Below are 16255 nucleotides of genomic sequence, written 5' to 3' on the forward strand. Positions count from 1 at the left end.
CAGGGAAGGGCCCTTCACTTCATATATCCCTATTTTCTCTCGCTCTGTCAAAATCTGAAATGATGAAAAGCAGCTGAGAGTCTTTGCCACCACGGCAGTTTTTCATCACTCTGCAAGATTCAGCCCAATGTGAAGAAATTATTTTTTTTTTCTTCCAGCTCTAGGCAATTTGAAGCTTGAATACGAAAGAAAAGGCAGCAAGTCTAACACGGGGAAAGGAAACGCATATTTGTATGGCTTGATAGCTCCTAATTAGTTTTGTAATATTTATACAATGCCCAAAAGCATTGACAGATGTCTTTCTGTAAATATAAATGGATGCATAAGTGAAATCTTCCCTCTGAAATAAGAACAACATATTCAGATTGAACAGAAATGTTCCCATGTAGATGGCTGGCTGACTGAAATCTAAGGGTTCATTTTAAAGCGTAGATTTGCTGGTCACTCCTTGCTTAGGGGCACGCAAGCAAACCTGCATCTGGGAAAGGCTGCCTTCGGGCAAAGTCAGCGCTTGAGAAACCACACATTTTTCACAGAATTATTTTCCCTTAAAAAAAAAAAAAAACAAAACAAAAACAAAAACAAGCAAACAAAACCTAGCTTTCCCAATCGAAGTCTTGAAAGCAGCACTGTATCTTCCAGTCAGCTGGTTTTATAATCAACAGCTCCACGGCATAAAATGGTTATATTGCTAGTCAAGTGCTTCATAGAAGAGCAGACTTTGTGCTAATATGCATCCAGGACATGTGTACACTTGCACATACAATTTTAACGCCGAGTGCTAACGTAAGCAGCAGAATTTCCAGCCTAGATAGGCCTGTGTATTTGCTACAGAACAGCAAGCAGCATGGTTATGCTGCCATCAAGTGGATAGCCATCCTACACATTGCTGAATTTTAAATATCTTCCAGGCGGGCTGAACTAAAAATTTTAGAGTTTCTTAACATCATACTGACAAATGTCTGCATTCTCCAGCTGATAAATTATGCATTTGCAGATTAATGCGACAGATTTAACCATAAACACTCTCAGGATCTCTGGCAACCTTCAGTCACCATAATAACACGGGAAAAATCTGTACACTCTTCAGATATATGACCATGTCATATTAAAAATCCAAACTGTATCAGATGCCTGGTGGAAGCAAAAGGGGTTTGGGGTCCTTTCAAAATGACAGTAAGAATGGGGCTCTAAGGAGCCTAGCCCTTGTGATGACACACAAAGATTTTTCAGTATCTACAAGCTGATAGAAAATCATAAAAAAAAGCCTATGAGCTGCTGAAGAAAAGTTAATTTATGGTCCAGAAGTTTAGCTCTTAGTGAGCATGCTTTACTTCACACAATTTCTGGCTTCTTTGCAGCTTTTTTTCTGGCGCTCTACAGCAAAGTTTATCAAAGCTTCTGTCTTTACAGCCAGTTCCTACTGAGTGAAAAAATGCAGCTCACTGAGACATGTTGCTTCTCTTCTTAGCTGGAAAAGGTTGCTTAAATCACTGTCCTCATTTTTCAGAATAGTTTCATGGAATAAAGAAATTTCATGCTTTTTACAACATTTATTTCTCAGATAAGATAAACTAAATATCTTTTAAGTTTTTAAAGGGAAAGAATCAATTTTTACCTCCATTCACAAAGGTGTTTTCTATACAGGTTAGTGAAATACAAAGCATATTTGCTAGTGCTTTTTACCACAGTGCTCTTACTAAAAATAATAATTAAAAAAATAATCATTTAAAAGCGGAGCTATGGACAATACTCCCCTCTAGGGGCAGAAACAGAATTTGCAACATTCAATTCATCAGTGTATCATTTGCAAATCACGTAAGCGAAATAAAACAAATAGGGCCCACCAAATCAATGACAACCAGAATTATTAAGTCGTTCCCTGCAGAGAACGCTGCTGCCTATGCATGTTGTGTTCCTATATTCCTGCAGAAAGGTTTTAATACTACACGTATATAGAAGACCATTTATCAGATTTCCCTAGCAACATATATCCTATCAACTTCTGACCTAGACAACATATCATCAAATGCAAAATGCAAAGAATACATTTCTTTTCATAAGTAAACATATGTATCATGAAAACGTATGTACTGACAAGTGCTAAAGCTGGAAGTTTTCTCAGCTGATCATACTGGGTATATTTGGATATCAAATAAGATGGAAGGTCAGCATTCACTCGGCTGCTTTCCTCCTCTTCATTCAGGCAGCCAGATGCGAGGTTGCAAAAGCAATTCAGGCATCTCTGTCAATGACAGAGGGTCCAATCCTCCCCGCACAGATTACTCCTACGTACAGTCTGGGAAGCTTGCAATTCATCCTTGGAAACGAGGGAATGCAGAGCTAACAGAGGGTTGTCTCCACATCCCTAGATCCTGAGAACCGAGTAAGTCTGATGGGAGCTACAGGAGATGGGGCTCAAGTCCCGGCTAAGACCCAGTACCTTCAACGAGTCCATCACCGCCAAGACAAGCAGCTCTTCCCTTAAAAGGCCCAGTGCTGCCTATCTTCTCATGGAAAGCCATCCTAGGTAGTGCTGCTGAGCTGTTACCTTCTTCAGGACAGGCAAAGGCAGCTGAAGGGGCTGGCTGCATGTCGCAGCCACCACTGCACAGGTTGGGATGGGATCCTCAAGCCACCTCGCAGCACAGCATTGCTCACACTGCTGAAATGCCCATCACAAAATATTGCTATCCCTAAAGTAGCACAGCTCCACGTTACAAAAGCAGTCTCCTGACTTGTGTTTAAACAGAATAGCATAGACATTCTTATTTTTAAAGTTATTACTTGCAATAGTGGAAGGCAAGCTATTTAAAAAGCTTTGCGCTCCATTTCTTATCACATACACCATGGTTAGTGGGAATTTATTTCCACACACATGCACACCCACACACAATACTCTACCAAAAAAAAAAAAGTTATGTTGCATGTTTTTTTAGGTTACAAAAGCATTCTGTGTCTTCCTGTAGCCTACAAAAATATCAATCCCAAAAGCTTTCCCCCTGCAAAAAACAGGGGAAAAGGGACTGAGTGGGATGATGAGAAAGTCTGTGTCAAACCCAAATTTTTCCACAGTTGAACACGCTGAGCAGGGCACTGTCTTTTCCTCAATATACCTATAGCCTGTGGCACCTCATGTGACAATACTCTGCCATGCTCACAGGAGAGGCACCTTCACAGAATAACTCAGATTCAGCGGCGAGCTCACCTAGGTCTCACTCCGCTGAGCTCACTGCCTCATGAATCGGTGCTTCGTTGCATTTCTTTAACACTGCAAAATCCAGTACTTGCCCAGAAATAGCATGTCAGCTGCAAATCCGCCACACGACGTAACGTTTTGCTCCAGGCTGACTAAGAGACTGATCTGGATGTTACTTACACAAGTAATTTACACAGATAATCAGGAATTGCCGCTGCAGCAGTTTCTGGAGTGGTGCTAGTGTAGTTCCAGCAGCAGTGAGACTGGTTTTAAGGCTGGCGTTACAAATATTTTTGTGAAAATAAGTTTCTCTGATAGTTATTCTGACTTTTATTCATTTAACCATGTATGTGTATCCTCAGATTGCTTCAGATTATTACTGCAGAGATCACTAACTTGGGGCTAGCAAGAACAGCAATACACATAGTAGAAGAGAAAACGGGGGCTTTTTTTCTTCTTTTAAACATGACCTCTATCATGCCTAAGTCTTTTTAGCGCTAGCGCAGTTACAACTGTGATGATCTAAAATGGTAAGGACTTACGTAAGGATAGCTTGCTTCTCGTAAATCTCTTTTCCTTTCAGAAGAAGGGATTTAAGGCTAGGGCCAAATTAAATAAATAAATAAAACAGGTTGAAAACACCTGAAATGAAACCTGGGAAGCTCCAGGTGCCTGCATACATAAGCGTAATCCCTTTGAGCTCCAACAAGTCTCAACCACTGGGCCCCAGGAGCAAGCTCAGGGCTCGCCCTCCCAATGCGTGGCACCGGGTGGCTGTCGGCTCTGCCCCACAGTACCGGCCCTGCAGTGGGTTGAGGTACCGCTGGGAGATCAGCTTCCCCCCTCCCTTCGCTGGGGGCTGTCTGCTGAAAACCTGGGCATCTCAGCACCTAACTTCAGGCTCCCCAGCACCTTGCTGGGTCTCTGGTACCACTCTGGGCTCATATGTGAAAAGCTCAGAATAACACTTTGTTGCTCGGTAGGTTTTTCCTTTCATCTCTTTTTCAAGTGTTGTCCATATGACTACACTCTTGGAGAAAATCCTGTTGAAGATAGATGGCAGTCTTAATTACTACAGGCTAATTACCTTTAATGAGCAAATTGCTGTACAGTGATGTGGGATTTGGCCTGAGAAGAATTTCAGACCGTCCTCTTACATCACTGATATTGTGTCTTATATCTAGGTTATGCAATGATGAAGCTTGACAGTATCCTTTAATCAGATGAGGAGCATGACCCTGAAGATCCGAGACACCAATTTACTTCTCTGTCAATATAATGTGCCAGCTTTGTTTTCAGGAAAGTACTTGCTAAAGCAGTTTCACAGTGCTGGTAGCTTATTTCATTTATCCCTATGATGATTTGCCTTTTAGCACTATTAGTGAAATCGAAAAAAATAATAATAAAAGCTCCAAGGGTTCAAGATGTACTGCCCCAGAATAAGATCTCGGTTTCTGGCCTTGGAGACAGTTCTCCTGCAATCAGCACTGCAGCTGCAAATACAAACAGTAAGAGAGAACAGATCTTCATAAAAAAGCTGGACTGAATCATCCAATCTGTTGAGAACATGCCTTCCATTTAATCAAAGGAAATATTTAAGTACTAGCAGTATTCAGAAGCTACAAATTAATTGATACTTGTAGGCAGCGACTATGTTTTCCATTTTTCTTGATATTCACATAAATATGTGTGAAAGATTGGTTGCCTGGCTCTACTAGGAGTGGGGGAAGTGACGCTCCCCGCAAGTATTTGCAGAGCTAGTTGGGAATCAGCATCGGAAGAAAACAATCTTGGTTATTACCTCATGGTATACAGCAGAGTGCCGTCATCCTCCAGGCGCAGAAGTTTGTTTGGGGTTGTCATGTTGTGAGCAATAGACTTCTTGCCATTGTGGAAAAAGGTGTCCGGGGTCCAAATCTTGCTGGCGAGCAGGTTGTTAAGAGGGAGGCGTTGCATAGGTCCTTTGAATCGCAGCCTTTCGTCTTTCCAGCTTTGTCGGAAAAATACATCAATGGTGTATTCCTGGCACAAAGAAACAGTGGAGGTATTGCAGAATCTGAATAGAAGTGATGGTTCCAAAAATGACTTTAGCAAAGTAAATACAATGGAGTTGGCAGCCACGTGCTTGAACTTACCATTTCTGTGTCTGACACAGGACCAAAGCTGGTAACATAGATGTCTGTTTTCACCTGAGTTATTCTCTCTGTAATAAATACAGGGTCTGCATTAGCAATTGATTTAAGATGCAAATACGTGCTTGTGATGCATTTCTCTGTTAATTTCTGAATCACTCAAAAATACCCAAAAGCTTGAAATTAAGATGTTTGAGAAGGAATTTCATCCCTGATCAAATGCAGTTGTTGACCTTTGGGAGCCCAGGCTCTTTTCTTGAAATTAGTGGAAAGAAACAGGCCCTTCAAGGGTGCAATTCCTCTGATCGACAGGTTTTGAACATGGATCATAGAATCACAGAATGATTTGGTTGGAAGGGACCTTAAAGACCACCTAGTTCCAACCCCCTTGCCATGGGCAGGGACACCTTCCACCAGACCAGGTTGCTCAAAGCCCCATCCAACCTGGCCTTGAACACTTCCAGGGATGGGGCATCCACAGCTTTTGTGGGCACCCTCTGCCACTGCCTCACCACCCTCACAGGGAAGAATTTCTTCCTAATATCTAACCTAAATCTACCCTGAAAGAGGGTAGAATTAATGTTTAAAGACATTACTCCTCATCCTATCACTACGTCCCCTCACAAAGAGTCCCTCTCCAGTTTTCCTGTAGGCCCCCTTTAAGTAGTAAAAGGCTAGAATCAGGTCTCCCCCGAGCCTTCTCCTCTCCAGGCTGAACAACCCCAACTCTCTCAGCCTGTCCTCACAGCAGAGGTGCTCCAGCCCTCGGATCATCTTTGTGGCCTCCTCTGGACTCGCTCCAACAGGTCCATGTCCTTCCTGTGCTGAGGACCCCAGAGCTGAAGGCAGTACTGCAGGGGGGTCTCACCAGAGCGGAGCAGAGGGGCAGAATCCCCTCCCTCGACCTGCTGGTCACACTGCTTTGGGTGCAGCCCAGGACATGGTTGGCTTTCTGGGTTGTGAGCACACATTGCCATCACATATTCGATACCTACTATAGGATGAGATGAAGCGCATCTTGGAAGGACCTATTCCCCTCTGCTGGCTTGGGTGATCTGCCCAGTTTCAGGCATCTATATTATAGATGTCCAAAGTTAGGTGAAACTAATTCTACCCTCAAGACTTTAAGTCTTTCTGGCTTCTTTTCAAATCCAGGACTAATTTAATTTAAGGGTAGAAATTTCAGAAGTTCGTTACATAAGATAGGAGCATCGAGCCCTATTTTCAAGCATCTCTGTGTAAAGTGAGAGGAGAAGGAGAGAAAGGAATGAAAGCAATGTGTTGGTCTCACAAGAGGAAGGGGTGGGGGTAGCCAGATTAAAAAAGGGCCAGGAAGAAACATAACAGATGGTTTACACATGGGTAGAAGATGAGAGAAATCTGGGGGATCGAGAGGAAAGAGGGCTCAACAAGGTTAAGATGGCAAGCAACTATTCACATGTTATGGTTTTAAAATAGCTGCTGTAGAGGTTATCAAAATGACATATCAATACAGATTTTCTGTGGTTGTCTAAAAATGGATAGTTTGGGGATCTGTTTTTAACAGAGATTTCTGTCACCGGCATAATTTTATACATGCTGACCAGTGAGGGAACCTTGCAGCAACCTGCGAGCACCCCGTCTCGCTCACCTTAGGGAGTACCAGAAAGAAAAGAAATCCAAACTGTATTCAATTACAGAAAAAACTCATCACACATACTCTCCTAACCCAGCCTCAGATGACATCAATGGCTGAAAGAAGACAACTTCCAGTGACCTTTGTATCGTGCCCCATTTGCCAGGAGACAAATCTACTTTCTGGGCTTTGTTTAGCTAATGAAACACAACTCCCTTGTCAAGGCCTGTGCTGAGAGCAGGTGCCCATTCGGGAGGGCATCATGTAGACAATGGTCCCACATAGTGGGGGACTGGCCACAGCGAACGCGTTATCCTACCTCCCAGTCCCGGGCGCAGTCGGTTGTCATAGCCGTCCAGCAGACCATCCAAGATCCTGGTGAATATAGTGATGTTATCATTGGCGTCCTCTTTTCCCGAGGCTGTTGGCGTTTGTGAGAAGCTATTTTATGCAAACGAAAAGAAACACGTCAAAAGCTGTGCCGGCCTCACGGGGCTTCAGTCTCAAGGGAACTTTGTAGCGGAGCCTCCGAGCCTCTGTCCTCTCCTGCTGCTCCATCTGAGCGGCACGGGGAGCTGCGGTGATCTCATCGCTGCTGTAAGCAATCATAAATGGTTGTCCCTAGAGGAGGAGGACCCAAGGAAGGACCCATGACATGGAGGTACAGCCCTGCGGCACTGGACTGGGGAACACCTGAGCCCACTGACCCTCTTGCTGCAATGCACAGGGAGATCCCGGTCCCCGACACGGCCCTGCCCCACCAGCCCCAGCACTTCCCCAGTGCTGGCATGTCTCTGTCCCCTGCGGGGAGCAAGGTCAGCTCACCGGGCCAGCAAAAGCTGTTACTGGTTTTTCCCCAGGTTAGCTCTCCAGTCTTTGGGAACTGCATCAGCTGGCAGGGGAGCTGCTCAAGCAGCTCGGGTTTGCCTGGGGACACTCCTTCAAGTCTGCCTGAAGGTACTCTTTAAACCTTACGTGCCAAACAGCTTCTAATTTCCACAGTTTACATAATTTATTGCCAGAACAAAGGATGAACTTTAATCTTATTTGAGGATAACAAACTCCCGTTGCATTCAAAAATCCCACCCCAGATCACTGGAGTATCTGAAAAAACATACTGCAGTACAGAAAACACAGGTCTTCATTCCTCCTCTCTCTTTTGCATAAATTAGTCCTCCCTTGTAGTATGCAAATAACAGCAATGTGTAGTGGGCCTGATTCCATATCTTTTGGGCTAGATTTGTTTATATTCTGAACTTTTTTTTATTTCATCATTATATTCATGTCTCAGATGTAGGAAGCTGCTCACAGCACAACTGTAACTTGCATTTTTAAGTCCATTTGATTTTCATTTAAAGATGCTTAGGAGAATCCTCTGCCTACTAATGCATTTGCTTACCTAAGGAACAGACACGTAAGTTTATCCGTAAGTATGCTTCACCTGCAGCAAGCAATGAGCATCTCTTAAGACAGCAAGTTTGCTCACACTCAGTGCTTATTGAAGTTTCAGTTTCTGCTGAAAGTGCCAGCTGCGACAGGGGACATCGCCCCACTCGGAACCGTACCCTGTCTCATGCACCCTGTCAGCAGACAGGAATCACTTACACTCCAACAACCCAAACTTAACATGAGCCAGTCACCCAGAGATAAAAAAATTTGAAAAATCCATGTTTATTTACTACCAGTCCCCAGGGAAATAAATCAGTAAATAGAGAACCTCAAAGCATCCTTCTGAACAGCTTGCTTTGCAGAATGCTTGTAGCACATGCGTTAGGCTTACCTAACAGAACAGGATTTATACAGAGAAAGACAGGGGACCTCAACCTGGTTGTACCTGCACAAGGTTTGCACAAATGGGATGTCGCTGACACCCATGTAATGAGTCTGGAAGTTTTAGTGACACGAGACTTGGCTCAGGACAAGCAGCTGGTGGCCACGTAGCCCCTCACAGACATGGGGACCCCCGCTCCTGCACCTCTTCCCTTTGCAGCTTGTGTATTTCTGCTGGAAAAGGAAAGGATTACAAAGCCTCTCAGGAAAGGGGAGCAAGGCCGGGCAGTGGGAACACGGGTCCGATTCCCAGGAACATGCAAACGCCTGACCGAGAAGGCTCCTCGCAGCCCAAGTGCCATTGGCACTGCTGCGACCCTCAAGGTCAACGCTGGAGAGCCCAAGGCCACCAAGGAGCTCCCCTTTGCTGCAGGCAGAGGCATAGCCGCAAATCTTGCCCATTTTTCAGGCCATCCCATCCTTCCATGGTCAAAAGATGAAATTACTTCTGTTTTCTATGCTGTGACTACAACCTCTAGTGACTAACTGAGGCAGACAACATCGCAGACATGTTTGACTATAATGAAAGACAGCTAATCCAGCAGATGCAAACTGATTACAGAAACATTAGAGACCCTTGCACACTGGAGCATTCAAGACAAAAGACTGTATACTTTTTCATCAGTTGTAATCAAAGGGATTCACCACCTAAAGGTGAATATTTACAAGCAGCAGCCTAACAAATACAAACAGGAGACAGAAGTTACAGAGGTTCTTCATATGCAGCGACCATAACTAACGCTTTGGTAAAATCCTAGAATACTATTTTAAACTCTTCTCATTTATTTTAGCTTCTTTTTTTTTTTCATAAGAAAGAGATATGCATCATGCTGTCTCCCTGCTTCACTATATCAGTGTAGGAAGCCGTTTCCATTTTCCAATGCATCTGACAAAGAAGCAGAGAGATCAAACTTCATTTCGTTCCTACAAGTTTCATGAGAAGCAGTGACTAGACAAGGGGAGAGCGATCTAAATTAGTGCCTCATTAAGTAAAAATGTGAGGTCAGCAGTCATCTATTCCCTCTGGCTTACTGACTGGGCCAGTCAGCACGCGTGTAGCTCAGGAACAGCCTCAGCAAAACCAGCCCACCTCCTCTCTGCTAATTAAGACATATGGAGGAGACTTGCAGGGTGATTAGGAAAGATCCTGGGAGAAAAGGATGGCAGAGGTAAAATGTAGATGTTGCAATGGGAGATGGGAACAAGGGATGTCAAACGCGGAGCCGGGATTATTGCAAAGGTACGGTGCTGGGGGCACAGGATACAAAGCTTCACTAGTTTCTCTGCTCTTAAAAAAGCTTGTTATTTTTAGTGCTTATGGTTGAATTCAAAGCCAATTGAACTCAGAGGGAAGATTTCCATTGAACTATTTTGGTGGGGATGGGACAAAATATACTTAGTTCTCGTAACTGCTCCTCTGAATCTAACAAGAGCGATGCTGCCTCCTTCTATCTCAGCTATGTACACCTTTCACAAGAATAGTACACACACCTCAAATACAGAAATACTTTTGTACCTCCACAAGAAAAGCTAAGTAATAGAGGAAACAGAGAAACAACTAGGGTGAAGACTCATAAAAAGTCTGCACTTCATCTGCAAAACTGCAATCCAATTTAGATTTGGCAGATCGCTTCACCCGAAAAAGAAGGCATCTGATGCTGAATTTCAGCGAAATGTCAGTATTATGTGAAGTTTCATTTGTAGATGGATTACTATTTGCCATTAACGCAAATGTTACTTTTCCTTTCGCAGAAAAGTTAACGTTTAATTTCTGTTTTTGAGATTGCTGGTGAAATACATATTTTGGAATAAGTGCTGAGGTTGTTTTGCGACTTAAGACCTTTAAACTGTACTTGCAAAGTTACGTGCATATATTAGATACTATAGCTCTATGAATAGAGAAAAAACAGGTGATATTCTAAATTAATTATTTCCACACAGCTACAGATTACGTCTTATCAACATATTAGTAGGTAAGCACATTATTGCCTCTCTGCAACCAAAATTGTTTTTATAGCAGACATTTTCAGTCATGGATAAAAATAAACCTAGAAAAAAACCTTAGGAGAATGCTGAGCAAATTCAAAGATAATTACATTTAATGCTCATTATTGAACATAAACTAAACCAACCAGGAATACTGCTCATCACATTTATTTAATATTGCAATTTCAGGGTGACTGAAAAAATCAGAAGCCACAGAAGGGGCCCATCAGTGTAAAATGTAGTAACTCTCTAAAGATGCTCAGCTACCTTTTCCGATGAGTTAATCGTTCACCATTTTAAACATCACTGTCTTTTTCTGCCATCTAGTCAAAATCATGACAGGTGCTATTTATAGTTTAGTTGTAATAAGAAGAAAACGTATGGTAGATATTTCATGATTTTCCCAAAACTTTAAAAAAAAAAAAAAAAAGATAAAAGATACTGGAAAAATAACTGAGGAGTAATTTGCCATCAAAAGTTGTATTTTTTTTCTCTCTCTCTTAAGAGTAGACTTTCAAATAACTCCTTTAATAGGACTGGAATTATACCAGAACTTCAGACAAATTAACAGTTTGTGGAAAAGACAGTGGAGAATGCACTTGCACACTTCTTTTGGATACTGCCAGCTGGCCAGACAGCAAAGGAAATAGATCTGCTTTTCTAAGTTAGCTTCTTGCCATCCCTTCCTTACTGATTCTTGAGATCTAAAAATGCTGATACTTTGTGAATTTGTGCAATGAAGATTCAATTCTTTCACATCGGATTAGGACAGAGGAGAGGACTGACTAAAATGATGAAACTTTAATGGTCTTTGCAGTTCCTTAAAGGATAATTTAATTCTTTTATTTAGCAAGAGCGGTATTTTACTACCTTCTGAGAACAAGCAATTTGTGAGCAGTGCAAGGAAAGCCTGTTTTTCATAGGGCGAAGTCTTATCGTCCTCATCTCCCTGCACCTTAACGTCCTTTTATAATATCCTGAATTTCTCCCAGGGTCCTTAAACACCTCCCAATACTCTCAGCTCCCCGGGTTACCGACCTGCAGCTTCCCGAGGAGGCAATGGGTGCCAGGGCTGATCCTGCACCAAACACGTGCCGGATGGCCTGCAGGTACATGCCTGCTATTTGGCCAGCTGGCAGATGAAGCAAAAGAGAGATGCTGAAGCTGTAGCTTTTCTGTTCGGCAGAGGGACTGACTGACGTCCGTCTGCCTCCTCCAAGCAGTTCTAGGTACCCACTTAGTTTTCCAATTATTAAAATTGTCTAATGGGTTCAAAAAGCTATCTGGAGACAGAGAGAAGGAAAGGAAAACAGGATAAAAAAAATTAAATAGGCAAGCATAACTGCATAAGGATATGATAATTCTTACAAAATGAGTCTTAAAAATATGAGGAAGAACTCTCTAGCGTCTACAAGTACTTGGAAAGGGATAACCCAGCAGAACTAACTGCTTAGGGTTGCAGAGACTAACTTGAAATAACAGCCTGAGGGAGAGGTATATTTAGCCTAAATAGCAGGATTAAAGCCTTAGTGATAAGGGCTGTGAGCTAGTGGGAAAAGTATGTGAAACTACAGACACCATGGACTGAATTCTTGCAGTGTACAGGAGTCTTGTGCTGGCTACATTTAACCGGGATCTTCTGATTTCCATGTTTCTACTATTATAAATAGTAGCAGATGGCAACTAAACTGTGGGTACACCAACATCGTCCATCCCCATTGGTTTTGGTGCTCGGACAGATTTCTGAAATTGCATGTCCAAAATGCAAACGCACAGGGACTGTGTGTCACCAGCGTGTCCCCAGAGATGTGCCCGCGGACAGGCTGGGGCTTGCAAAAAAGGGTCAGGATGCAGCAAGGTTGGCCGGCACGGGGCCGACCACGAGCCACCTCATCCCAGAGAGGTCTCGGTGCAGGCAGTCACTCACGGCACCGACCCTCGCAGGGCTGCCACTACGTGGGCTCCCCGAGGGCCCATGAGGAATCAGACTCTTGTCTCATCTGAAAACACTCTTCACAGTTGTATTTGACTTTTAATTATTCTCCAGCTCTATTATTAATGTTTACTTTCAAGACAATTGTGAACTATCTTGGAATGCTTCAGTAAAATACCTTAACTCATTAGAGCATTATACAACTCAAGGCTGAATTCAAGCAAGCTTGAAAAAGCCTTGACTCGTGCTGGACTGTTTCTGCAGAAGTAGACTCATGAAACCATTACACCAACAACGGCGGGGGGCTTCACATCCTCTTCTCATTTCATCTATATCTTTGAATTTTAATTCAGTGATTTTTCTTTAAATAACTTATACCAACTATGCCTACAGTCCTTCTCTACCGCCTGTTGATGTGGATAACTCTCGATAGTCATTCCACACTTACGTTAAACATTAATCACAGACTTTTGCTGAGATTTCTGAAGTAGCCTAGGAGACTGAGATACATAATTCCTGTTTATTTTACCAGGCATTGTGCATCAAAATCCCCTAAGGTGGCTTTGGCTATGTCAGCAAAAACTGTATTTATGATTTAATATAAATATGCAACGACTATGGAGAATCGTAGACAAATCTTTGCTTTCATCTGTAATGTCCTAATGTATTTTGCTTTTTAATTTGTGCTCATTTGACCAATCACTTTTATCTAGCACATTGCAAAACACACTGCAATGTAACGGTGTGGTCCAAACACGGATGAAGCTAATAAAGAAGAACCTGGTAGCAACAGCAAGTTTTATCAGTATTACATTCTTGCAGTTAATATACCAGCCTACATGTAAATTGTACCATTCTGTCCTGAAGAGTCAGTCCCAAAGCACTTAGCAAATTACACTCTGAAGCGGCTTCTGCCTCTGAAACAGAAGCGCGGGAGCATCCTCTGTCTTCTGAGCAGGGTCAAAATTCAGCCCTAAGGCAGCGTGTGAATGGTGCAGCGAATTGGAGCTGCTTATCTCTGCAGGCCCAGACTAAAATTACTAGATCAGAAATGGAGGGGGGGAAAATACGTGATGATCTCATTTTAGTGCACAGAAGCTTTTTGAGTAACTTGCAGAAAACAAGTGTCCTAGTTTCCCCTAACTGTCCTGTCCCAATTATCTGCCAGGTTACAGGTCACACCGATTCCTACCTGGGACTTAAGACTCAGTATTTGTTTTGGAGTCAAAATGGAGAGTTGAACTCTTTTTTTTTTTTTTTTAGCCTTGCCTATCTATTCTTCTGTTAGAGGAGTAACACAGTTGAAAGACGCCACACCAAACTGGTCATGCCCAACTATTGCAATCTGCTGCCTTCTGCAGGGGTGATGGACAATCAGGAAGGGCTTAAGGTTATAGTCCTCAAGATATTCTCAGAGTGGTAATACTTTGTCAAATTACAACCATGTCAAGGCAAGTTTAAAACCAGTCCCATACTACCTATGCCCTCTTCATTTCTATCATAAAGTCCAGGGAGAATTTTGCCTTAGACCACAGTGAAAGCAGGACCAAGCTTTTCCAGGGTGAATAAATCAGTGCGCAGCTCTTTGCACCCTTTGTAGTGTGCAGTCCTACAACCGTTCATATAAGCTACTGTGGTCAGAGGCTTCCACCTGCCTACATAGGACACACGCTGGAGACAGGGCTAAGTTTTGCTTACAGTATAGACCGTCATCACTCAAAGTTTGGTCTTTTCGTTCCAATCTGGAAAAAAATCACTTTGCTTGAAACCAGAAACTGATTTGCATCTCCATTTTGTATCTTCTTATAGCAAGGAATTGATGGGTGTGCTTGTGAATCAGCATGTTGGGAGGATTCATTTTTTCCTGGTGAAATCATAAATAATTGTTCTCCTCCACAAAGAAGAATCAACCTACATTTCCCGAGCACTTGCAAAACGCTTTTTCTAGACTCCATTGCATAGCCCAATTTTGGCAAGTTGTTAAGATCTCTGGTTTTAGGAAAAATTTATAAACAGGGGTTTTCTTATTGTTTGTTGTTTCTTTTTTTTTTTTTTTTCTGAGAGCTATAGTAGGAGTATTTCTTCAATATGGCTTTCAGGATATCACCGTCAGGAAAGCATCCAAAGCAAAAATAAGGAAACAGGATTCCTTGCTATATGCTTGAGGGAAACACAATTTCTAATTATTCTAGCAACTTTCAAACTCAGCCATCCTTCTGAGCAGTCACAATCCTAGCTTACACACTAGGAAAACCCGTACCAGCTAGCCTGCTGTTGCAGCCTTGCACTACTGCCCATCACCTGCACCCACCAGGTGAGAGGGAAGGTGCAAGCCCCCCTCATTGCAGACACAGAGGCAGGGAGCACTGCAGCCCCCGGCTCTGCCACCCCCATGTCAGAGCACCCACCGGCTGTAGGCCTGGTCTGAGCATCCCGTGCCCCCCTCAAGCTTTCCCGCAACAGCGTTATGGGCATAAAGAACCGACATGAGACAGTAAATCTGAGCAGGAAAGCAAATCGCTCCCTTTCCCCTGACACCAGCACGTTAAGATGAAATGCAAAGCCCTCTTGTTTTGTTTGCCTGCGCCGCACGACACAGAGCCAAGGTTTTTCATTTCCTTAAAAAACCCACAGCAAAAATTCAAATGCAATTGGCAACTCACCCGAAGTGGCTGGCTAAACTCATGGAAACGCAGAAGAGGAAGAAGTTTTTGATCATGATAAAGCCAGAGACCATCCCATTGTCCATTCCAGAGGAGAAGAGGAACGCAGGTGGTTGCTTTGGTAAAGGTGCAGCTGCTCACTTTGTTCTTATGCTGCAACAACACACACACAAGATAAATTATTACATGGACAAACCGCAGGATGGCCGAGTTCAGCTAACACCGCATCTTCTGCTATCTGTGCTTTTCACAAACTTATCTAGGCTTACGTAAACATCAGCTGTTTATGTAAAATTGTATATCTTCAAAGACATGTTTTACCTTCTGTTGCCAGCAAACTGCAAAACAGAAAAAATTTTTAGTGGCCCGGTTTTCCCTTATATTCATCCATGATGAAAGTAACTAAAGAAATAGTCGCCGATTTCAACCCTTTACCTATTTCAACAACTTCCAAACGCCTGCAAACCCAGGGCTGTGTGCAGCTTCCACGTCCTTTCCTTCCATCGCAATTTTTTTCCCATTAAATACCCGGCTTCCCTTTCCAAAATCCCAGTCGAAATGCCAAGCAACACCTACAGCTTCTTGGAATTCACGCTGCTGATGCACGGCTTAGCAAAAAACAGGGTGGGATGGGGGGGTGCGGGGTGTAAAAAGTGACCTTCCTTGGAAAGGCACATAAACCTCACATTAGCACGACGAATGACAGTAACGTAGCTGCTCCAGCGACTGCCGCTTTTCGGATAACTTTCCGGCTACCTGCCTCAACGACCTGACCACCAATTTCAGCATTGTGTGCTAACATTTTTCTCTCTGCCCTATCAAAAACAACAACAAAAACACCAAAAAAACAACCCAAACAAAAAAAAATCCCCCCCCAAATCACACACACATATACAA

At 43.1% G+C, this 16255-nt stretch overlaps 1 protein-coding gene across 1 annotated transcript in view; it reads right to left on the bottom strand.

The window, feature by feature from the left end:
- Positions 1-15856, bottom strand: part of GABRA5 (gamma-aminobutyric acid (GABA) A receptor, alpha 5) — a 55111-nt gene extending 39255 nt beyond the window's left edge. Inside the window, exons 1-4 of the mRNA XM_009706629.1 lie at positions 15359-15856; positions 7266-7387; positions 5335-5402; positions 5001-5221 (exon numbers count right to left, since the gene is read on the bottom strand). Coding sequence (XP_009704931.1) covers positions 5001-5221; positions 5335-5402; positions 7266-7387; positions 15359-15444 — 497 coding nt within the window. The 5' untranslated portion in view covers positions 15445-15856. The remainder of the gene's footprint in view (positions 1-5000; positions 5222-5334; positions 5403-7265; positions 7388-15358) is intronic.
- Between the last annotated feature and the right edge of the window lie 399 nt (positions 15857-16255).

This window comes from Cariama cristata, unplaced genomic scaffold (genome assembly GCF_000690535.1).
Source record: "Cariama cristata isolate BGI_N322 unplaced genomic scaffold, ASM69053v1 scaffold17358, whole genome shotgun sequence".
NCBI lineage: Eukaryota > Metazoa > Chordata > Aves > Cariamiformes > Cariamidae > Cariama > Cariama cristata.